Genomic DNA, 23,484 nt, shown 5'->3' with positions numbered 1-23,484 from the left:
GAATAGTTTTCATATGATCTGTACCAGGGTTTCCAAGGTTAGTGTCTTTGTGAGTCACAGAGGTACATACTATGGAGCCCTAGGACTACAAATAGGGACTGATCAAAAAAATCCATTTACCTTGCTTTTGAAAAGAATGTAAATCCTTGGTAACGGGGCAGATTTCCTGTTTTTACGACCGGACATTAAATAATCACCTGTACTGAGCACACGGAGGAAGATCTGACACAGCACTCCCGATTTTCCATCCATTTATTCCCGGTCCCAATGCAGGATTCACACCCAGAATGTCTTAACCTATTATGCATTTCCACCACTTTCCTTGTTTATTAAAGTGTGCGTTGTTTTGTAGGGTTGAATTTACCAAACTAGCTGCTGAGCCGGGGGTGATCAATCTCGGTCAGGGCTTCCCAGACCTGCCTCCTCCAGCTTATGTAAGAGAAGCCTTAGCTGACGCTGCAATTAGTGAAAATTTCATGCTGAACCAGTATACAAGAGGATTTGTAAGTTCTACTCATGACTCTTTACTGTACCGTAGCTGGTTTCAAATGTATAGTGTTGAGGACTGGAATGATGCTTTATAGCATGTTTAGAAAGTTTTTATTATTCATTCATGACTCCAGCATGAAAGGCTGCCGAATCTCAGTGTAACCTCTGATGCAATCTCACCAATGCCATAGTATTTAAAGTGGTCTGAGGTCAGTGGGGGGACTTCAGCTATCCTAATAGAGACTGGGTCAGTAATAGTGTAAAGGGCAGAGAAGGGGAAGAATTTCTGAGGTGTGTTCAGGAGAGCTTTCTTGATCAGTATGTTTCCAGCCCAGTGAAAAAGGAGGCATTGCTGGATCTGGTTTTGGGGAATGATGTAGGTCAAGTGGAGCATGTGTCAGCAGTGGAACATTTAGGAAACAGCGATCATAGTATCAAGGTTTAGACTAGCTATGGAAAAAGACAGGGAGCAGGCTAGAGTAAAAATGTTTAACTGGGGGAAGCCAATTTCAGTGCGATGCGAATGGATCTTGTTATGCATGTAAACATTACCAATGTGTAAGACTTGCCACCAGGGGGCGCATCTGTGGGAGACCCAAGGGTCACCTGCACACCCTGGGCAAGCAGGTATAAAAGGCAGACTACCATGCTGCCTCCTCACTCTGGAGTTACAATAAAGAGACCAAGGTCACAACAGTTTGAGCTTAAGATATACAGTCTTGGAGCTATTCTAAACGTAACAATTGACGACGAGTAACAGATCACGAACTTTCACGCGGTTATGGCTGCCGTTAGTATTCTTGAGAAATTTGTTGAGGGTGATGATTGGAAAGCCTTCATTGAGCGTCTTGACCAGTACTTCGTGTCCAACGAGCTGGAAAAGGAAGAAACCGCGGTCAAGCGCAAGGCTTGTGGGTCCGTTTGTGGGTCCACGATATATGGTCTCATCAAAAATCTGCTAGCACCGATGAAACCAATGGACAAGACATATGAAGAGCTTTGCTCGCTAGTTCCGGAAGACTTAAAGCCGAAGGAGAGCCTCTTGTTGGCCAGGTATCGCTTTTGTACGCACCGCCGCTCCGAGGGCCAGGACGTGGCGAGCTATGTTGCTGACCTAAGACGCCTTGCGGGACCGTGCGTATTTGCTGGATTTTTGGGGGAAGTGTTGCGGGACTTTTTCGTGCTTGGAATTGGCCACGAGGTCATTCTTCGCAAACTGCTGTCTGCTGAATCCCTAGATCTGAGCAAGGGCATCACGATAACCCAGGCTTTTATGTCCACGAACGATAACACTAAACAGATATCATTGCAGCATCGGAACTCACCGGCAAGTACTGTGCATAAAATAACGCCTTCAGCAGGCAAAACTGTACATGGCAGGGCCCACACACCTGCAGAGGCCAGACCTAGGATGACTCGGAATCCGCCTTGGGGCGTGAATACAGATCCATTCGCAGCATATTGGCTGCGGGGGTAATCATCGAGCCCATCAATGTCGATTCAAGCACTACAAGGGCTGTGGAATAAATGGGCACTTCCAGCGAATGTGCAGACGTGCTACGACTCACCACGTGGCAGAGTCGGCAGAAGATGACCGATCTGGCGCGGATCACGCTGAACGAGTAAGAGAGGCAACTCAACCCGAGGCTGAAGAGGAAGTGTATGGGGTACACACCTTCACCACCAAAAGCCCTCCGATAATGTTAAGTCAAATTAAACGGCATTCCAGTTTCCATGGAATTGGACACAGGGGCGAGTTAGTCAATTATGAGCCAGAAGGCTTTTGAGAAACTGTGAGGCAACAAGACACAAAAGCCAAAACTAAGTCCGATCCATACCAAGCTGCGCACTTACACCAAAGAGCTCATACCAGATATTGGCAGTGTGGCAGTGAAGGTATCGTACGATGGAGCTGTGCATGATTTACCACTATGGATTGTACCAGGCGATGGTCCAACGCTGTTCGGCAGAAGCTGGCTAGGAAAAATCCGATGGAACTGGGACGACATCAAACACTGTCTTCGGAGGATGACGCCTCGTGAGCCCAAGTGCTAAACAAATTCCCGTTGTTATTCGAGCCAGGCATCGGCAACTTCACAGGCACCAAAGTGCAGATCCATCTAGTCCCTGATGCACGACCTGTTCATCACAAGGCCCAAGCGGTTCCATACATGATGCGAGAGAAAGTCGAGATCGAGCTGGACAGACTTCAACGAGCGGGGATCATATCGTCAGTCGAGTTCAATGAGTGGGCCAGTCCAATTGTTCCGGTGTTGAAGAGCGATGGGACGGTCAGAAACTGCGGGGACTACAAGGTAACGATCAACAGGACCACTACCCAAAGCGGATGACCTGTTTTCAAGGCTAGCAGGGGGGGAGTCGTTCACCAAGCTGGATCTAACCTCAGCTTACATGACACAGGAGCTGGCTGAACCTTCGAAAATATTGACGTGCATCAACACACACCGAACACTCTTCATATACGACAGATGCCCCTTTGGGATTTGCTCGGCGACGGCCATCTTCCAGAGGAACATGGAGAGTCTGCTGAAATCGGTTCCGCACACCGTGGTATTCCAAGACAACATCTTGATCACTGGTCGCTACACCACCGAACACTTGCACAACCTGGAAGAGGTTCTCAAGCGACTGGACAGAGTGGGACTCAGGTTGAAACGCTCCAAGTGTGTTTTCCTGGTGCCAGAGGACGAATTTCTGGGGAGAAAGATCGCGGCGGATGACATCAGACCCACGGACTCCAAGATGGAGGCCATCAAGAATGCACCCAGACCACAGAATGTGACGGAGCTGCGTTCATTCCTGGGACTCCTCAACTATTTTGGTAACTTGCTGCCGGGGTTGAGCACTTTGCTGGAACCATAGAAACATAGAAACATAGAAAATAGGTGCAGGAGTAGGCCATTCGGCCCTTCTAGCCTGCACCGCCATTCAATGAGTTCATGGCTGAACATTCAACTTCAGTACCCCATTCCTGCTTTCTCGCCATACCCCTTGATCCCCCTAGCAGTAAGGACCTCATCTAACTCCTTTTTGAATATATTTAGTGAATTGGCCTCAACAACTTTCTGTGGTAGAGAATTCCACAGGTTCACCACTCTCTGGGTGAAGAAGTTCCTCCGCATCTCGGTCCTAAATGGCTTACCCCTTATCCTTAGACTGTGACCCCTGGTTCTGGACTTCCCCAACATTGGGAACATTCTTCCTGCATCTAACCTGTCTAACCCCGTCAGAATTTTATATGTTTCTATGAGGTCCCCTCTCATTCTTCTGAACTCCAGTGAATACAAGCCCAGTTGATCCAGTCTTTCTTGATAGGTCAGTCCCGCCATCCCGGGAATCAGTCTGGTGAACCTTCGCTGCACTCCCTCAATAGCAAGAATGTCCTTCCTCAGGTTAGGAGACCAAAACTGTACACAATACTCCAGGTGTGGCCTCACCAATGCCCTGTACAACTATAGCAACACCTCCCTGCCCCTGTACTCAAATCCCCTTGCTATGAAGGCCAACATGCCATTTGCTTTCTTAACCGCCTGCTGCACCTGCATGCCAACCTTCAATGACTGATGTACCATGACACCCAGGTCTCTTTGCACCTCCCCTTTTCCTAATCTGTCACCATTCAGATAATAGTCTGTCTCTCTGTTTTTACCACCAAAGTGGATAACCTCACATTTATCCACATTATACTTCATTATACAACCATTGCGTTTATTTCTACGCAAGGGTGACGACTGGGTTTGGGGTAAAGGTCAAGACACAGCCTTTAACAAGGCCAGAAACCTGCTATGTTCTAACAAGTTACTTGTATTGTAAGACCCGTGTAAACGTTTAGTACTAGCTTGTGATGCATCTCGTACGGAGTCAGTTGTGTGTTACAGCAAGCCAATGGGTCAGGCAACCAGTTGCATATGCGTCCAGAAGTTTATCTAAGGCTGAAAGAGCCTACAGTATGGTTGAGAAAGAAGCATTAGCATGGCGTATACAGGGTTAAGAAAATGCACCAATACCTATTTGGGCTCCGGTTCGAGCTCGAAATCGACCACAAGCCACTCATTTCGTTGTTCGAAAGCAAAGGTATTAACACTAATGCTTCATCCTGCATCCAAAGATGGGCACGAACGTTATCTGCGTATGATTATGTAATCCGCCACAGACCAGCCACTGAGAACTGTGCAGATGCCCTCAGCTAGTGCAGATGCCCACTAGCCAGGACCCGGTGCTATCACGAGTAAAAATCTGCGTCCTCAACTGGAGTTGGTCAGCGGTCCCAGGGGAAATGCAAGACGAAATTAAGCTGTTCCACCGAAGCAAGAACAAAATGTCCATCCATTCGGACTGCCTCCTATGGGGAAATCATGTAGTTTTGCCAAAAGAAGACAGGGAAATGTTTATACGTGACCTTCACAGTACCCACCCAGGCGTAGTCATGATGAAGGCTATCGCCAGGTCGCACGTTTGGTGGCCCGGCATTGACTCGGAATTGGAGTCATGTGTACACCAATGCAACACTTGTTCACAGTTGAGCAATGCACCAAGGGAGGCCCCACTGACTCTGTGGTCATGGCCCTCCAAACCATGGTCAAGGGTCCACGTTGATTTCGCTGGCCCCTTTCTAGGAAAGATGTTCCTAGTAGCAGTGGACGCTTACTCTAAATGGATTGAATGTATAATAATGTCGTCATGTATGTCTACTGCCACCATTGAAAGCCTCCGGGCCATGTTCGCCACCCATAGTTTGACCGACGTCCTTGTTAGTGACAATGGACCATGCTTCACCAGCTTAGAATTCAACGAGTTCATGACCCGCAATGGTATCAAGCATGTCAGGTCTGCCCTGTTTAAGCCAGCATTCAATTGTCAAGCGGAACGGGCAGTCCAAACCATCAAGCAGAGCTTGAAACGCGTGACAGACGGTTCCCTGCAGACCCGGTTATCTTGGATTCTGCTCAGCTACCGTACACGACCCCACTCGCTTACCGGGGTTCCCCCTGCAAAATTGCTAATGAAGAGAGCACTCAAAACCAGGCTCTCCTTAGTCCACCCGGATCTCAATGATCATGTAGAATCCCGGCATCACTGGCATAACGTACCACGATTGTGCGGCTGTATCACGCGACATTGAAGTTAATGACCTGTGTTTGTTCTGAATTATGTTCATGGTCCCAAATGGGTTGCTGGCACTGTGTTAGCCAAGGAAGGGAATAGAGTGTTTGTTGTCAAACTTTTGAACGGACAAACGTGCAGAAAGCACTTGGATCAGACCAAACTGCGGTGCACTGACAACCAAGAACAGTTTGAAGAGGACATTACCATCATTGACCAATCTACACACCCAACCAGCAATTGACCTCACGGTCAACCATGAGGATGAACCCACCATGCCCGACAGTCCAGCCACACCACAGTGCAGCAATGATCCGACCGACTCACCCATGCCAGGACTTCAACTCAGGCGATCAACCCGGGAACACAGAGCCCTGGATCGCCTCAACTTGTAAATAACTTGTACATTAAGATTTTGGGGGGTATGATGTTATGTATATAAACATTACCAATATGTAAGACTTGCCACCAGCGGGCACACCTATGGGAGACCCAAGGGTCACCTGCAGACCCTGGGCAAGCAGGTATAAAAGGCAGCCTACCATGCTGCCTCCTTACTCTGGAGTTACAATAAAGAGACCAAGGTCACAACAGTTTGAACTTAAGATATACAGTCTTGTGGAGTTATTCTAAACCTAACAGATCTGGCACGGGTAAATTGGGAACAAAGATTGGCAGGCAAAACTGTAATGGGCTGCCTTTAAAGAGGAAATAGTTCGGGTACAGTCGAGGTACATTCCCACTCAGGGGAAAGGTAGGGAAACTAAAGGCAGAGCTCCCTGGATGACGAAAGAGAGAGAGAGTAAGATGAAGCAAAAAAAGAGCGAGTATGACAGATGTCAGGTTGAGAATACAACTGAGAATCAGGCTGAATATAGAAAGTTCAGAGGAGAAGTGAAAAGGAAAGTAAGAGGGACAAAGAGAGGCTATGAGAATAGAATGGCAGCCAACATAAAAGGTAATCCAGAAGTCTTCTATAGGCATATACATAGTAAACGGGTAGTAAGAGGAGTAAGGGTGGGGTCGATTAGGAACCAAAAAGCAGAACTACCCATGGAGGCAGAGGGTGTGGCTGAAGTAATAAATGACTACTTTGCATCTGACTTCAAGGAAGAAGATTCTGCCATGGGCATAGTAAAGGAGGAGGTAGAGGAGACACTGGATGAGATAAGAGTTGATAAAGACGAGGTACTAGAAAGGCTGGCAGCACTTAAAGTAGATAAGTCACCAGGATCAGATGGGATGCAGCCTAGAAAGTGAAGGAAGAAATTGCAGAGGTACTGGCTATCATCTTCCAATCCTCCTTAGAAATGGGGGTGGTGCCAGAGGACTGGAGAATTGCAAATATTACACCCTTGTTCAAAAAAGGGTGTGAAGATAAGCCCAGCAACTACAGGCCAGTCAGTTTAACCTCGGTAGTGGGAAATATTTTAGAAACAATAATCAAGGACAAAATTAACACTTGGGCAAGCGTGAATTAATTAAGGAAACACAGCACGGATTTATTAAAGGCAAATCGTGTTTAACCAACTTGATCAGGTTTTTTGATGAGGTAACAGAGGGTTGATGAGGGCAATGCGGTTGACGTGTACATGGATTTCCAAAAGACGTTGGACAAAGTACCACGTAAGAGGCTTGCCAACAAAATTGAAGCTCATGGAATAAAATGGATACAAAATTGGCTAAGTGACAGGAAACAGAGATTAGTGGTGAACGGTTGTTTTTCAGACTAGAGGAAGGAATGCAGTGCTGTTCCCCAGGGATCGGTGCTGGGACCACTGCTCTTCTTGATATATATTAATGAATTGGGCATGTGTGCACAGAGCACAATTTCAAAATTTGCAGATAACACAAAACTTGGAAGTATAGTGAACAGTGAGGACGATAGTGATAGACTTCAAGAGAACATAGACAGGCTGGTGAAATGGGCCGACATGCGGCAGCTGAAATTTAATGCAGAAAAGTGTGACGTGATACATTTTGGTAGAAAGAATGAGGAGAGGAAATGAAAACTAAAGGGTACAATCCTAAAAGGGGGTTCATGAACCGAGAGGTATATGTGCACAAATTATTGAAGGTGGCAGGACAGGTTGAGAAAGCAGTTTAAAAAAAGGCTTACAGGATTCTGGGCTTCATGAGTAGAGGAAAAGAGTACTAAAGCGGGAATATTATGATGAACCTGTATAAAACACTGGTGTTCGGCCTCAACTGGAGTATTGTGTCCAATTCTGGGCACTGCGCTTTAGGAAGGATGTGAAGGCCTTAGAGAGGGTGCAGAAAAGATTTACAAGAATGATTCCAAGAATGAGAGACTTCAGTGACGTCGATAGACTGGAGAAGCTGGGGTTGTTCTCCTTAGAGCAGAGATTGAGAGGAGATTTGATAGAGGTGTTCAAAATCATGAGGGGTCTGGACAGAGTAGATAGAGAGAAACTGTTCCCATTGGCAGAAGAGTCGAGAACCAGAGGATACAGATTTAAGGTGATTGGCAAAAGAACCAAATGCAATGTAAGAAAAAACCTTTTTTACACAGCAAGTGGTTAGGATCTGGATTGGTCTTAAAGGTCGGTGGAGGCCAACTCAATATGGCTTTCAAAAGGGAGTTGGATAAGAAAAACATTTGCAGGGCTACGGGGAAAGGGTGGGGTGGGGTGTGGGACGAGCTGAGGTGCTCTTGCAGAGAGCTGGCACGAGCTCGATGGGCTGAATGGCCACCTTCCGTGCTGTAACCATTCTATGATTCTGTGACAAACCAAAAATAAAGCTGCCTTCGCAGAAAATACATGATGCTGAATGAATAAGGTTTTGGTATCACTCATTTGCTGTTATATGTGGTCTTTTCACACAAGGGTCACCCTCCATTAGTGGGAGCACTTGCTGAACTGTATGGAAGTGTATGCGGACGTTCCATTGATCCGAACAAAGAGATTGTGGTAACCGTTGGAGGGTACGGTTCTCTCTCCAACTCTATACAAGGACTTGTGGATGCAGGAGATGAGGTAAAATGCAGATAAATATAATTTTTGTGTGTTAATCTGTGCTAATTAATATAAAAAGGTCATAGTGCTGTGGTTCTCTCAATCGCTCTGTGAGTGACTGAGCCTTATGACAACAGCAAAACAACAACTTGTATTTCGATAGCACCTTTAATGTAGTACAACATCCCAAGGTGCTTCACAGGAGTATTATAAGACAAAAATTTGACACTGAGCCACATAAGGAGAAATTAGCACAGATGACCAAAAGCTTGATCAAAGAAGTATGTTTTAAGGGTCATCTGAAAGGAGGAAATAGAGATAGAGAGACGGAGAGGTTTAGACAGGGAGTTCCAGAGCTTGTGGACAAGGCAACTGAAGGCACGGCCACCAAGGGTTGAGCGATTATAATCAGGGAAACTCTGGGGCAGATTTAGAGAAACGCAGACATCTCGGGTGGGTGTGGGGGTTTATGGGGCTGGAGGAGATTACAGAGTTAGGGAGGGGTGAGGCCATGGAGGGATTTGAAACTAACAACTTGTATTTGTATAACACCTTCAAAGTAGTGAAATGTCCCAAGGTGCTTCACAAGGGTATTATGAGACAAGGATGAGAATTTTGAAATTGAGGCATTGCTTAACCGGAAGCCAGTGTAGGTCAGCGAACACAGGGGTGATGGGTGAATGGGATTTGGTGCAAGTTAGGACATGGGCAGCTGAGTTTTGGATGACCGTGAGAGGCCAGCCATTAGTTCATTGGAATAGTCAAATCTAGAGGTAACAGGCTTGGCTGAGGGTTTCAGCAGCGGATGAGCTGAGGCAGGGGAGGAGACAGGCGAGGTTACGGAAATGGAAATAGGCGTCTATGTGATGGCGTGGATATGTGGTCGAAAGCTCATCTCGGGGTCAAATATGACACCAAGGTTGCAAACAGTCTAGTTCATCCTCAGACAGATGTTAGGGGAGGTATGGAGTCGGTGGCTAGGGAACAGAATTTGTGGCGGGAACCAAAATCAATGGCTTTGGGCTTCCCAATATTTAATTGGATAAAATTCTTGCTCATCCAGTACCTGCGGACTGCAGGAAGATATCAATGTACTGGTCAGGTGGGCAGAACAGTGACAAATGGAATTCTGGCTATGAGAATTTTGGCTATGAGGAAAGATTGGAGAAACTGGGTCTGTTTTCTTTGGAATAGAGGAGGCTGAGGAGAAACCTGATTGAGGTGTATATAAATTATGAGGGGCCTGGATAGGAAGGACCTGTTTCCCTTGGCAGAGGGGGGAGGGGGCACAGATTTAAGGTATTTGGGGGGAGGTATAGAGGAGATATGAGGGGAAATTTCTTTACCCAGAGGGTGGTGGGGGCCTGGAACTCACTGCCTGAAAGGGTGGTAGAGGCAGAAACCCTCACCACATTTAAAAGATACTTGGATGTGCATTTGAAGTGCCGTAACCTACAGGGTTACGGACCACGAGCTGGAAAGTGGGGTTAGGCTGGATAGCTCTTGGTTGGCCGGCGCGGACAAGATGGGCCAAAATGGCCCCCTTCCGTGCTGTAAATTTCTATAATTCTATGGATGTCAGACAAGCAGTCTGACAATTCAGAGACCCTGGTGGGGTCAAGAGAAGTGGTAGTGAGGTAGAGCTGGGTGTTGTCAACATACATGTGCAAAGTGATGCATGTTTTCGGATGATGTCACCGAGGGGCAGCATATAAATGAGAATTAGGAAGGGGGCAAGGATAGATCCTTGGGGGACACCAGAGGTAACAATGCGGGGGCGGGAGGAAAAACCATTGCAGGTGATTCTCTGTCTACGATTAGATAGGTAAGAATGGAACCCGACGAGTGCAGTCCCACCCAGCTGGACGACGGTGGAGAGGCGTTGGAGAAGGATGGAGTGGTCAACCGTGTCAAAGGCTGCAGACAAATCGAGAAGGACGAGGAGGGATAGTTTACCTTTGTCAAAGTCACAAAAGATACCATTCAGTACTGTGGCAGGGTTGGAAACCTGACTGGGGAGGATTCAAACATGGAGCTGCAGGAAAGATGGGCACTGATTTGGGAGGTGACAACACGTTCAAGGACTTTGGAGAGGAAAGGGAGGTTGGAGATGGGGCGGTAGTTTGCAAGGACGGAGGGGTCAAGAGTTTTTTTTTAGGGGAGGGATGATGACAGCAGATTCGAGGGAGAGGGGGACAGTACCTGAGGCGGGCTAACATGAGAGCCAGAAAAGGAAGATGGGTGGTCAGCATTTTGGTGGGAATAGGATCGAGGGAGCAGGAAGTCGGTCTCCTGGACAAGATGAGAGCGAAGAGTTCATGAGGGAAGATCGGAGAGAAACTGGAGAAACATACGAGTTCAGGGCTAGGGCAGGGTGGAACCTTGGAGGAAGTTTGGCCAGGTGGGCTAGGGGAAGGAAGGGAAGTGGCAGAGGCAACTAAATGGATGGTCTCAATCTTGGAGACCTCATACTTGATGGAGTTGAGGGTGGAGGAGACGGGGGAGAGGGCTTTAAGAAGACAGTTAGCAGTAGAGAATAGAAATGTGGGTTTATCTTTGTATTCCAGAATAATTCTGGAATGGAGCAGTTTGGGCAGATGAGAGCAGGCCCAATAGTGCTTTATGTGGTCCGGTCAGATCTGACCATGAATGGCTAAACCAGTTGTCCTCCCTATCTGTTCAAGTCTGCGTCACTTGGATTAAGGGAGCAAAGATGAGGACTGTACCAGGGGGAATGGCCAAGGTGAGAGTGTAATTGTTTTAATAGGGGACTCGAGCATCAAGGATGGTGGTGAGGGTGTGGTTAAGCAGATTGGTAGCCGCAGAAATGATGTGGTTAATGGAGAGCCAAAGGCTGGACAGTTGGAATTTCATAAGTGCCGTTGTAAGAGAGAGTTTTTTCTGGGGGGGCACACAGAAGGAAGTACGGTTGAGACGGGGGGGGCGCGGTGGTGGTGAGGGGGGGTGGAGAGCGATACGAGAAAGTGGTCAAAGATGACATTATCTGTGATTGACACGATTGGAGTAGCAAGGACACAAGAGATGGCAAGGTCAAGGGGGTGGCCATGAATATGGATTGTTTACATGGAGGGAGAAATTAAGAGAGGATAGGAGGGTATTGAACTCCGAGGAGAGAGGGAATGATGAATCGAGTTGGATGTTGAAATCACCGAGGATGAGGTCGCTCGGTGCAAAGGCTGTTGGAGGATAGCAGTAAAGATATCTCGGTGGTAAAAAACAAGGGGAGTCCCAGGTTTGGTGCCTGCTCTGTACTGATCTCTTCCACCTGGAGTGGAGGTGGGCTGCTACAATTGGCCTCTTTTGCCTCTAGGGTCGTTGCAGTAAATATTTTGCTTCTCTCTCTCTCTCCCCAAACCAAGGGTGTTGAGGCCATTTGCAGCAGTTGGACTGCTGTTTTTTGGATCAGACATTAAGCTGTGGTCCCGTCTGCCCTCTCAGGTGGACATTAAAGACCCAATGAATTATGTGACCAAAAGCGGGGAGTTCGCCCGAAGTCCTGGTCAACAGTCTCCCTCAAACTACATCACCTTATCTCATTGGCTGTTTGTGGGACCTTGCTGTGTCCAAGTTGGTTGCTGTGTTTGCCTACATTACACTTCATTAATAATTCATTGGCTGTGGAAAGCCTTGGATTGTCCTGAGGTCGTGAAATGTATGAAATAAATGGATGTGTTGATTTGCAACACCTAAAGCTCTGATTGCTCCCCTTGGATGACCAGACCTGACTGCTGAATGGTCTCCTGAGAGGACAAGACACACCCAGCAGTTTCTTTGGAATGTGTAATTGGATCCTACCTGCCTACATAATCAGTGACTTTGCAAAGTGTAATTCGAGCCATTCTGACTGCCAACTCCAGACAGACAAGACTCACTTGGAACAGACATGCCTCATCCTCATGGGTTCAGACTCGCACCCACCACCCCCCGGCCAAAGTTCATGACCTATTCCACCCCCCTCCCCCGCCCAAATTCCTGACGAACTCCTCCTCGCCCCCCCGCCCCCGGCTAAGTTCCTGACCTCCTCCCTCCCACCTCGGCTTCCCTCCCACCTCCCCCTGCCCAAGTTCCTCCACCACGGATTCATGACCTTCTCCGCGCCCCCCCCACCGAACATGTTCTGACCGCGCCCCCCCCCCCGCCATAGTTGGGGCATTGTTTGTGGGTTACAGATTGTTAACAGGTTTATTGAGTATGAAGTGAATAGTGACTTCCAGATTTTGTCCAGTCTTACCAGCTGAATCACCTTCTCAAGATACCTCTTTAGACCCGGATCACGTTCTTCCGCCATCCCCACTGTGCTCTCCATACCTCCTCTCTTCTTCTCCCCCCCCCCCCACCTTTCCCGGTCTGATCCCCCAACTCTTCTCCGACCCCCCCCCCCCGATCATCTCTTTAACTCCCTACCAAATTCCTGACCTCTCTACCCCCCCCCCATGTCCGAGCCCCCCTCTTCCTCCCCCTCCTCGATTTCCCCCTCCAATCCCCCCCCACTCTCTCCCTCCGATCCCCCCCACTTTATCTCCTCTCTCTCTCTCTCTCTCATTCTTTCTCTCTCTCTCTTTATCTCTTTCATATATATATATATCATTCTTATCTCTCTCCCTTTCTTATCTCTCCCTGTCTCTCTTTCTCGCGCTCTCTCTCTCTCTCTCTCTCTCTCTCTCTCTCTCTCTCTCTCTCTCTCTCTCTCTCATCACATTCTTATATATATCTCTCTCTCCCTTCCCCCCCCCCCCTTTTGATCCTCTCTTCTCCCCACGGATCTAGTGACGCTCCTTGTTCTACAGAGCTGAGCAAAGTGTGTCCCACGCTGCACTGCATTGTGGGGGTATTGGCCCTCGGTGCCAGCGCGGATGCGCAGGACACAAAAATGTTTGTGCAGATTATCACTCTGTATACAACTAAAAATTAGTTCTAGCTACTTAACCCATTTTGAATGCATATAATTAATAAAATGTATTTTTGAATTTCAGGTGATAATCATTGAGCCATTCTTTGACTGTTATGAGCCAATGGTTAAAATGGCTGGAGGAGTCCCAGTCTTCATCTCATTAAGACCTGTGAGTATTTAATTAAACAGAACAATTTAACACTCAATAAAACTTACTGTGAGGTAGAGTTTTCACTTTGGACACAATTGACAAAACAGGCGCAAATTGTGCCCAAAATACTGCAAGTTTTAAATAGTGTTTTTTTTCCCTCGAGTTTCTGCTCACTCATTTGCATATTGCAAACGCAAAATCTGTCATGAGCCAGCGTATCTTTTTTTAAGCTTTTACTTCAAAAAATATGCCTTGATATATTTAAGAGCGGTAAACTTGGTGCAGTTTGATTAATACAACTGAAAATGGGTTTATCACAACAAATAAGCATTTTTAATCACCGTGTCAATCCAGCACCTGTGAGTAACCCAATTTTAAGTGACTGAAAATGACTTTTTAAAAATTATACTGCACCGTTTGCTAGTTATATTGGGGTACAGTGGTCAGTTTCTCAGTAAATTTGAAACAAATATATTCTTATTCGTTCTTATTAGTGCCCTTGCACCCAAAATATCCAGCTTAATTTTTGAAGCCTCCTCAAAGGCCTACAGACGAGCGCAATTAACAGACCCTCCCACTGGTGATTGACTCGATCGAGGGCCTGTCTAGTTTTGTGGGTGGGGCCTGTCTAGTTTTGTGGGTGGGGCCTGTCTTGTTTTGTGAGTGGGGCCTGTCTCGTTTTGTGGGTGGGGCCTGTCTCGTTTTGTGGGTGGGGCCTGTCTCGTTTTGTGGGTGGGGCCTGTCTTGTTTTGTGGGTGGGGCCTGTCTAGTTTTGTGGACGGGGCCTGGCAAGTTTTGTGGGCGGGCCCCGCTTCTAGTGAGATGGTTTTTAAACTAGTCTGGAAAGTTAAGTTGCACTGAATGTAATTTGACCTTAGATTATGTGATCTTTTGCGCCGGTTACGTCGATTTGGGCAAATTGTGCCAAATAAAACAATGCAACAGAACGGAAACTCCAGGATACTGCTTTCTTTTAAAGTTCGACAGTGGATGTTGCATTTTCATGGAAAGAACAATCCTTTTGAACTCATGATTTGTATTTTAATCATTTCTATTGTCACATACTCCATACATTGAAGTCAATGGGTAGCTATAATGGTAATGCATATTCATACTTGCTCCAGATGAGGCGCTGTAACCTCACAGAAAGAAAGAATGCCTGTTATTCTTGCTTTTTCCAAAGGTGGCACTACAATCTCCAACAACAACAACTTGTATTTATATAGCGCCTTTAATGTAGTAAAATGTCCCAAGGTGTTTCACAGGAGTACTATAAGACAAAAAAAAATTGATACCAAGCCACATAAGGAGAAATTAGGGCAGGTGTTGAAAAGGTAGGTTTTAAGGAGCGTCTTAAAGAAAGAGTGAGAGGTAGAGAGGTGGAGAGACTTGGGGATGGAGTTTCAGAATGTAGGGGCTAGGCAGCTGAAGGCACATTGGAGGATGTCAGTTATTGCCGTGGAAATGAGAAAATGTGCAGAATCGATTGCAGTGCAAAAAGATGATTGCAAACTTGACGTGAGGTTGGAGGTCACCGTAGATCAAAAGCGGTGGAGAAATGTAAACCACTCGCTAGCAACCAGCAAAGCTGGAAACCCAATAGAACGGGCCACCGAGCTTAGCAGAGAACAGCAGCAGTGGGGGAAGGGCAGCAGATGGCCGGAGAAACACAATCGCCTGTTATTCATTCTTGCTCTAAAGGTGGCGCTGTAACCTCTAAACAGCAATTTAAAAAAAATGTATTGTTCATTCTTGGAATATGGATGTCCCTGACAACGCTGACATTTAGTGCCCATCTTTAGTTGCCCTGAGAAAGCGCTGCTGGATCTTCCAGTTGAAAGTGGTTTTGATACAGCTGTGTGGCTTGCTAGGTCACCTCAGGGGACAGCGAAGAGTTCTGATTTGCCTTCAACTGCAGCGTTGAACAAGGGAGAAGGCAGCATTAGCTCTATTTTTGTTTTTACACAGGTGAAAGAATTTGGTAGCAGGGAAGTGAACACATTTATCTACATTGGATGTCAAAACCTATGAAAGAAAGACTTGGATTTATAGAGCATCTTTCGCGACCACTGGACGTCCCAAAGCGCTTTACAGATAATGAAGTACTTTTGGAGTGTAGTCACTGTTGAAATGTAGGAAATGCAGCAGCCAATTTGTGCACAGCAAGCTCCCACAAACAGCAATGTGATAATGACCAGATAATCTGTTTTTTGTTATGTTGATTGAGGGATAAATATTGGCCAGGACACCGGAGCTAACTCCACTGTCCTTCTTCGAAATGGTGCCATGGGATCTTTTACGTCCACCTAAGAGAGCAGACGGGGCCTCGGCTTATTGTCTCCTCCGAGAGACGCCACCTCTGACCAGTGCAATACTGAGGGAGTGCTGCACTGAGTGTCAGCCTAGATTTTGTTGTGCTCAAGTCCCTGGAGTGGGACTTGAACCCACAACCTTCTGACTCCGAGGTGAGGGTGCTACTCACTGAGTCACAGCTGACCGTTTGGAATAACAATGTGTTATATTAGCATATCCATGTTTAACACATTCCTATGGCATTATATTGTCAGCCATTTTAACAGAGGTATCAGCCAGGGTTAACATCTTCATTAAATGGACAAATGATTCCAGGTTAATACATTAAGTGTTTGTGAGCTAATATTGCACAGCATAACTTTTAGGTTCTGGCTTCAGTACTTTGTGGTTGGAAATAGAATGGCCAAATGCCAGCTTGACTTGGTGGTAGCACACTTGTCTCAGATTCAGCATGTTTAGATTCAAGCCCCACTATGGATTAGAGCACGTAACCTAGGCCGATATTTCATGGCCGCATGGAAGGAGTGCTACAGTGTCAGATGTGCCATCTTTTGGATGAGCCATTAAACCGAGGTCCCGTCCCATTGAGGTAGACATACCGGATCCCATTGCAGTAAGAAAGAAAAATGAAAGAAATAAAGAGCGCCTTTCACAGCCACCAGATGTCTCAAAGTGCTTTACAGCCACTGATGTACTTTTTAAAGTGTAGTCACTGTTATAATGTATTCAAAGAGCAGGGGAAGTTCTCTTGGTGTCCTGGCCAATATTCAACCAACATCACCACAAATAAAAAACTAACTAGTCATTTATCTTATGGATGCGTCTATTTGTACTAACTGAAAGGCAGCCATTTCTCTGATTGGCTCTCCATTTTCACATGACCTATTGCTGATTGGTCCCCTTGGAGGATAAGCCGCACCCGGAGGTTCCTCTCGAATGTTTAACTGGAACCGCCCAGCCCAAGTTCTGAGTGACTTTCCAATTTGTAATTCGATCCATTTTGACTTCAGAAGCCACAGAGGATAGATCTCCCCAAAAGCCACCAAGCTCCAGCCGAAATCCTTTACCGCAGCGCAAGACCTTAACCCACCCCCCCATAGATGGGGCATTGTGCGCGGTTTGTTAACAGGTTTATTGGGTATGAAGTGAATAGTGACAGTGTCGTGACTTCTGGATTTCATCCACTCCAACGATGTCCCTTGTAACACGCACCGAGGTTGCACGCACCAGAGGTTTGGAAGAACATAATCCATCTTCTGAGTTCCCGCTTTCCCCTCCGATTTCTCCTCCCCCCACCCCCCCCCATCTGTGTCTCTCTCTTCCAATCCTCCCCTCAGCTCGCGCTCTCTCTCTCTCCACGCCCTCCCCCCCCAAGCTCGTTTGCTCGCTCTCTCTCTCTCTCTCTCTCTCTCTCTGCTTCTCACTCTGCCCGCCGCCCGTTCTCTTCACACAAACTGCCACCCACACGGAGGCTTGGGGTCTCAGGGCTGCTGATGGATCGGAGGCAGTGAATGCATCGGAGGGGGGGGGGGAAGAGGGAGGACGCATGCGCAGAAAAGGGTTAGTGGAAATTGTGCTGGGGTGGGGGGACGGAGTCGGTGACTATTTGTCCTAACTCTTACTTCTGCGCATGCATCTCCTGGCGCATGTGCAGAAGCGAGAGTTAGGACAAATAATCACTAGTTGTTGTTTTGGGATCTTGCTGTGTGCAAAATAGCTGCCATGTTTGTCCATATAACAATAGTGACTGCACTTTAAAACATTTTTCATTGGCTCTGTAGCATTTTGGAATGTCTGTGGATGTAAAGGATGCTATATAAATGCAAGACTTTGTTTTTCCAAGTACAGAGTAATTCTCCCTTTACTCTAACCCAACAATGCCCATAGAGTCTCAGAGAGCATTCCCTCCGATACTGGTGTTTCATTTAACCTCTCACTCCAGCCATTCTTGTAACTTCTCGGAATGAAATCGCCTGCTTTTGACTGTTTTCCTGTATTCACCAAGAACAGGATTAAAACTCAAGTTAATTGCGTAGTACCATTAAAGCCAGCTGGGAGAATAATTTTATCCCATCAGCCTGGGATAGATTCAAACTCAAAAGCCCCAATACTGAATAGGCAAGTGTGCTAACTCGTTTTCTTCCCCTTGCCATTTTAAGAATTTTCAGCTGGAATAAGACATAAAAAATAGCAGGAGTAGGCCATACAGCCCCTCGAGCCTGCTCTGCCATTCAATAAGATCATGGCTGATCTGATCATGGATTCAGCTCCACTTCCCTGCCCGTGTCCATGATCCTTTACTCCTTTATCGCTCAAAAATCTATCTCCACCTTAAATATATTCAGTGACCCAGCCTCCACAGCTTTCTGGGGCAGAGAATTCCATAGAATTACAACCCTTAGAGAGAAGAAATTTCTCCTCCTCTCAGTTTTAAATGGGCGGCCCCTTATTCTGAGACTCTGTCCTCGAGTTTTAGTTTCCCTTATGAGTGGAAATATCCTCTCTGCATCCACCTTGTCTAGCCCCCTCATTATCTTATATGTTTCAATATGATCACCTCTCATTCTTCTGAACTGCAATGTGTATAGGCCCAACCTACTCACTATCTTCATAAGTCAAGCCGGAATCAACCTAGTGAACCTTCTCTGAACAGCCTCTAATGCAAGTATATCCTTCCTTAAATACAGAGACCAAAACTGTACGCAGTACTCTAGGTGTGGCCTCACCAATATCCTTTACAGTTGTAGCAGGACTTCTCTCCTTTTATACTCTATCCCCCTTACAACATTCCATTTGCCTTCCTGATTACTTGCTGTACCTGCATACTAACTTTTTTATTTCATGCACGAGGACTCCCTGGTCTCTCTGTACTGCAGCACTTTGCAATTTTTCTCCATTTAAATTATAATTTGCTGTTCTATTATTTCTGCCAAAGTGGATAACCTCACATTTTCCCACATAATGGGCCCAAATTTCCCCCCAGGTTAGAACAGCGCATCTCCGTGTGGTGCGCCGACCTTTTATAACAGAAATGCGCCTATTATTTATCTTGGTATTCTCCCCTCCGTCTGGTCGATCCAGACCCTTGGCGCAGTGCAGCAGAACGCGTGGAGGGCGGAGTCAGGTCCCGGCGCTGAAAACAGTGCTGGGACATGTGCAGTAGCTCCAGGCCCCCGAGCTGTGTGGGAGGGGCCCTAAGCACGCCGTTCCTAGCCCTGGCCGACTGGGCTGCCAGGGCGAAGATCAGACTTGGGCCTCCTCCCCTCCCTCCCGTTTAGCACCCGCTTCCCCCCCCTCCCTCCCGTTTAGCTCCCGCTCCCCCCCCACCCACCCCCCTCCACATCGTTGGCAGCGGGGCCCGCCCGGCATCTTGCTGGGGGCGGGCCCCGCTCGAAGTCTTCAGTGGCCCGGCTTCTACATCCTCGGCGGGGCCCGTTCAGCCTCCCTCCCCCCCCTCCCTTCCCTTCCTCACCTTCTCACCTCCTCCTCCTCCCCCCTCTTCCACCCTGCTCTCTCTCTCCCTCTCCCTCCCCCTTTCTCCCATCCCCCTCTCTCCCTCCCATCCTCCTCTCTCCCTCCCATCCCTCTCTCTCCCTCCCTCCCCTCCCCCCGCTCTCTCGCTCCCTCCCCCCGCTCTCTCGCCCTATTCCTCCCCCTCCTCTCACTCCCTCCCTCCTTCCTCCTCTCACTCCCTCCCTCCTTCCTCCTCTCACTCCCTCCCGCCTTCCTCCTCTCACTCCCTCCCGCCTTCCTCCTCCTCTCCCTTCCTCCTCTTCCCCTCCTCCTCTCCCTCCCCTCGCTGTCAGAAATACAGAGAGACACTGACAGAGAGAGAGGGACACTGACAGAGAGAGACACTGGGGTGGCGGGGCCCATTCCAGCACGCTGTTGGAGGACTCCCGGTGCTGCAGTCGGTGAGTAGAAACTTAATATTTTATTTATTGATTTTTTAAATTATTTTTTAAATTTTTTTAATGCTTTTTGATTTTATTGGTTGATTTATTGATTTATTTATCATTTATTCTTGATGATGGCTCTTTATTTGTAAAAGTGAAGTGTTTAATGTTTGTAAACCCCCCCCTCATCTCTCGTTCTCTGTGCCTGATTTATAAGTGTCGGCAAGGTTTTTCTAAGTGTACAAAAATCTGCACTTACTCCATTCTAAGTTAGTTTGGAGTAAGTTTTCGCTGCGTAAACTTGCAAAACAGGCGTAAGTGGCTGGACACGCCCTCTTTTGGAAAAAAAATTTGTTCGACAATGAAACTATTCTAACTCACTAGAACTGGAGCAAACTAAATGTCGAGAATTGCAATTTCTAAGATGTTCCATTTTAAACTAGTTGCTCCAAAAAAAAGGAGCAACTTAGGCCGAAACTTGAGCCCATATCTGCCAAATTTTTGGCCACTTACTTTGCAGATTTTTTGTGTCCACCTCACAATTTGCTTTCCCACCCATCTTTGTATCATCAGCAAATTTGGCTACATTACACTGGGTCCCTTCATCCAAGTCATTAATATAGATTGTAAATAGTTGAGGATGCAGCACCGATCCCTGCAGCACCCCACTAGTCACTGTTTGCCAACCGGAAAATGACCCATTTATCCCAACTCTCTTTTCTGTTAGCATGAATAGAGGATTGGTTAACTAATATATTACCCCCAACCCCATGAGCTTTTATCTTGTGCAGTAACCTCTTATATGGCACCTTATCAAATCCCTTCGGGAAATCCAAATACACCACGTCCACTGGTTCCCGCTTATCCACCCTGCTCGCTACATTCTCAAAGAACGCCAGCAAATTTGTTAAACATGATTTCCCTTTCAGAAAACCATGCTGAGTCAGACTGATTCAAATGTCCCGCTACTGCTTCCTTAATAATGGACTCCAGCATTTTTCTAACGACAGATGTTGGGCTAACTGGTCTATAGTTTCCTGCTTTTTCTCTGCCTCCTTTTTTAAATAGGGGTGTTACATTTGCGGTTTTCCAATCTGCTGGGACTGCCCCAGAATATAGAGAATTTTGGTAGATTACAATCAATGCATCCACTATCTCTACAACCACTTCTCTTAAGACCCTAGGATGTAAGCCATCAGGTCCAGGGGACTTGTCTGCTTTTAGTCCCATTAGTTTGCCTAGTAGTACTTCATTAATGATAGTGATTGTATTAAGTGCCTCCCTACCTATTGCCCCTTGATTATCCACTATTGGGATGTTCTTAGTGTCTTCTACCGTGAAGACTGATACAAAATATTTGTTCAACGTCTCTGCTATTTTCCTGTTCGCCATTATTAATTCCCCAGTTTCACCCTGCAGGGGACTTGAGCCACTCTTTTCCTTTTTATGTACCTGTAAAAACTCTTATCTGTTTTTATATTTTGTGCTAGTTTACTTTCATAATCTTTCTTCCCTCTCTTTATCATTTTATTAGTCGTTCTCTGCTGGCTTTTTAAAAATTTCCCAATCCTCTGGCCTCCCACTAGTCTTGGCCACATTGTATGCCTTTGCTTTCCGTTTGATAACCTTCCTTATTTTCTTAGTTAGCCACAGATGGTTAACCCTTCTCTTAGTCTTTCCTTCTCATTGGGATATATTTTTGTTGCGAGTTATGAAATATCTCCTTAAATGTCTGCCACTGCTCATCAACCATCCCATACTTTAATCTATTTTCCCAGTCCATTTTAGCCAACTCTGTCCTCATACCTTTGTAGTCTCCTTTATTTAAGCTTAGGACACTGGTTTGAGAACCAACTTTCTCACCCTCCAACTGAATTTGAAATTCAACCATATTATGGTCACTCATTCCGAGAGGATCTTTTACTACGAGATCATTTATTAATCCTGTCTCATTACACAGTACTAGATGTCCCCAGTCTGTTCTCGCATTATTGGGTATAACTTCCTCCCATGTTTTGTTTATCTGCTGTCAGCAATACCGCACCTGGGGGCAATTAGTCAAGGGAAAGGTCTTTGTACGCATTGAGTACTGTTTACCAAAAAGAAAGTGCCCAGCACAGACAAAATGTGTTTCTGTGTTGAATGGGAACAGTCACACCAAGATTTAAAATAACATTGTGCTCTTCAGCACGCTTTCGATAGCCAATCCTATATTCCCATGGCCTAAATTCTCTAGAGTTTAGAAGAATGAGAGGTGATCTCATTGAAACATACAAAATTCTTACAGGGCTTGACAGGGAGGATGGTTCCCCTGGCTCGGGAGTCTAGAACCATGGGTCACAGTCTCAGAATAAGGGCTAGGCCATTTAGGACTGAGATGAGGAGAAACCTCTTCACTCAGAGGGTGGTGAATCTTTGGAATTCTCTACCCCAGAGGGCTGTGGAGGCTCAGCCATTGAGTATATTCAAGACAAAAATCGATAGATTTTTGCATATTATCAAGGGATATGGAGATAGTGCAGGAAAGTGGAATTGAGGTAGACGATTCATTGATTGTAAAGCACTTTGAGACATCCTGAGTTCGTAGAATGTGCTATATAAATACAAGTCCTTTTTATTTTCTTATGTTTTCCCGTCGTGTTTAACATGTTTTTAACCAAATTTATTGGTTAAAAAAAATAAAGACTTGCATTTCTATAGCGCCTTTCACAACCTCAGGCTGTCCCAAGACTCCCAAAGTGTTTTACAGCCAATTGTGTACTTTTGAAATGTAGTCACTGTTGTAATATAGGAATAACATTCTATTTACCTCTAGCTCATTATTCGTTCATGATCTCTTTTCCTCCCAACTCCAGAATGCTGGAGGCCTGTGAACAATGAGCCTTAATTTGATTTTCCCTCCTTTCCAGGCCGTGACTAGTGAAAGTTTGGGTGAGCATCCCAGCATATTCACTGCCAATGGGGGAAGAGAAGCCAGTTGATGGCCAGAGATAAAATGTAAACTTACTTGGCTCATAGCTGGGAACTTAGGGTCTCACTGGCACCAACAACAGTAGCTAAAGGGCCCAGGAGAGTTCAGGCCACGTTCTCCTCGCTGCTCCGTCAATACAACCAGGTCCTCTATCCCTTCCTCGCTCCCTCCTTCAACATTAGCCCTCTGTGGCTGCCCCAATGCTCTTAGACCATACGACCTGACGCTATAGCTGGTTCCACTGGTACTGGTGAATGAGAAAAAGGGTTTTATTTGGAGAAACTTCACGACACAAACCCATTGGCAACAAACTGTGGCAGAAACGTTTTTAAAAGCTCCTTTTTTTTTTAAAGTATTTTTTTAAGATTTAGTGTGCTGCATTGTAATGTGTGTATTGTAATGAAGCAGATGACAAATTCACTTTGTTATCCATAACAACTGTGACTTTTTATAGTACTGTAAGTGCAATCCAATTTTCATTCGTTTGTTAGCTTCCTCCAAAAATTGGTAATTTTTGGATAAAAGAATAAAACAGTTAAGTGAATAAAATTACTTGACACAATCATTATTCATTTAACAGTTTTAAACTGTACAAAGAACATGTGTCACAAGGTCTGACTTCTGAGTACATTAACAACCTTTCAATTTAA

At 46.2% G+C, this 23,484-nt stretch overlaps 1 protein-coding gene across 5 annotated transcripts in view; it reads left to right on the top strand.

Moving 5' to 3' along the window:
• LOC139268430 (kynurenine--oxoglutarate transaminase 3-like) overlaps positions 1-23,484 on the top strand; it is a 97,858-nt gene that overhangs the window by 27,782 nt on the left and 46,592 nt on the right. For all 5 annotated transcript variants that reach the window (XM_070886560.1, XM_070886556.1, XM_070886558.1 and 2 more), the window contains 3 exons: positions 353-503; positions 8,463-8,612; positions 13,586-13,672. In XM_070886560.1, coding sequence (XP_070742661.1) covers positions 353-503; positions 8,463-8,612; positions 13,586-13,672 — 388 coding nt within the window. The remainder of the gene's footprint in view (positions 1-352; positions 504-8,462; positions 8,613-13,585; positions 13,673-23,484) is intronic.

The sequence above is a fragment of the Pristiophorus japonicus genome, chromosome 8, assembly GCF_044704955.1.
Source record: "Pristiophorus japonicus isolate sPriJap1 chromosome 8, sPriJap1.hap1, whole genome shotgun sequence".
Lineage (NCBI taxonomy): Eukaryota > Metazoa > Chordata > Chondrichthyes > Pristiophoridae > Pristiophorus > Pristiophorus japonicus.
This window is presented reverse-complemented; position numbering and strand designations above follow the sequence as displayed.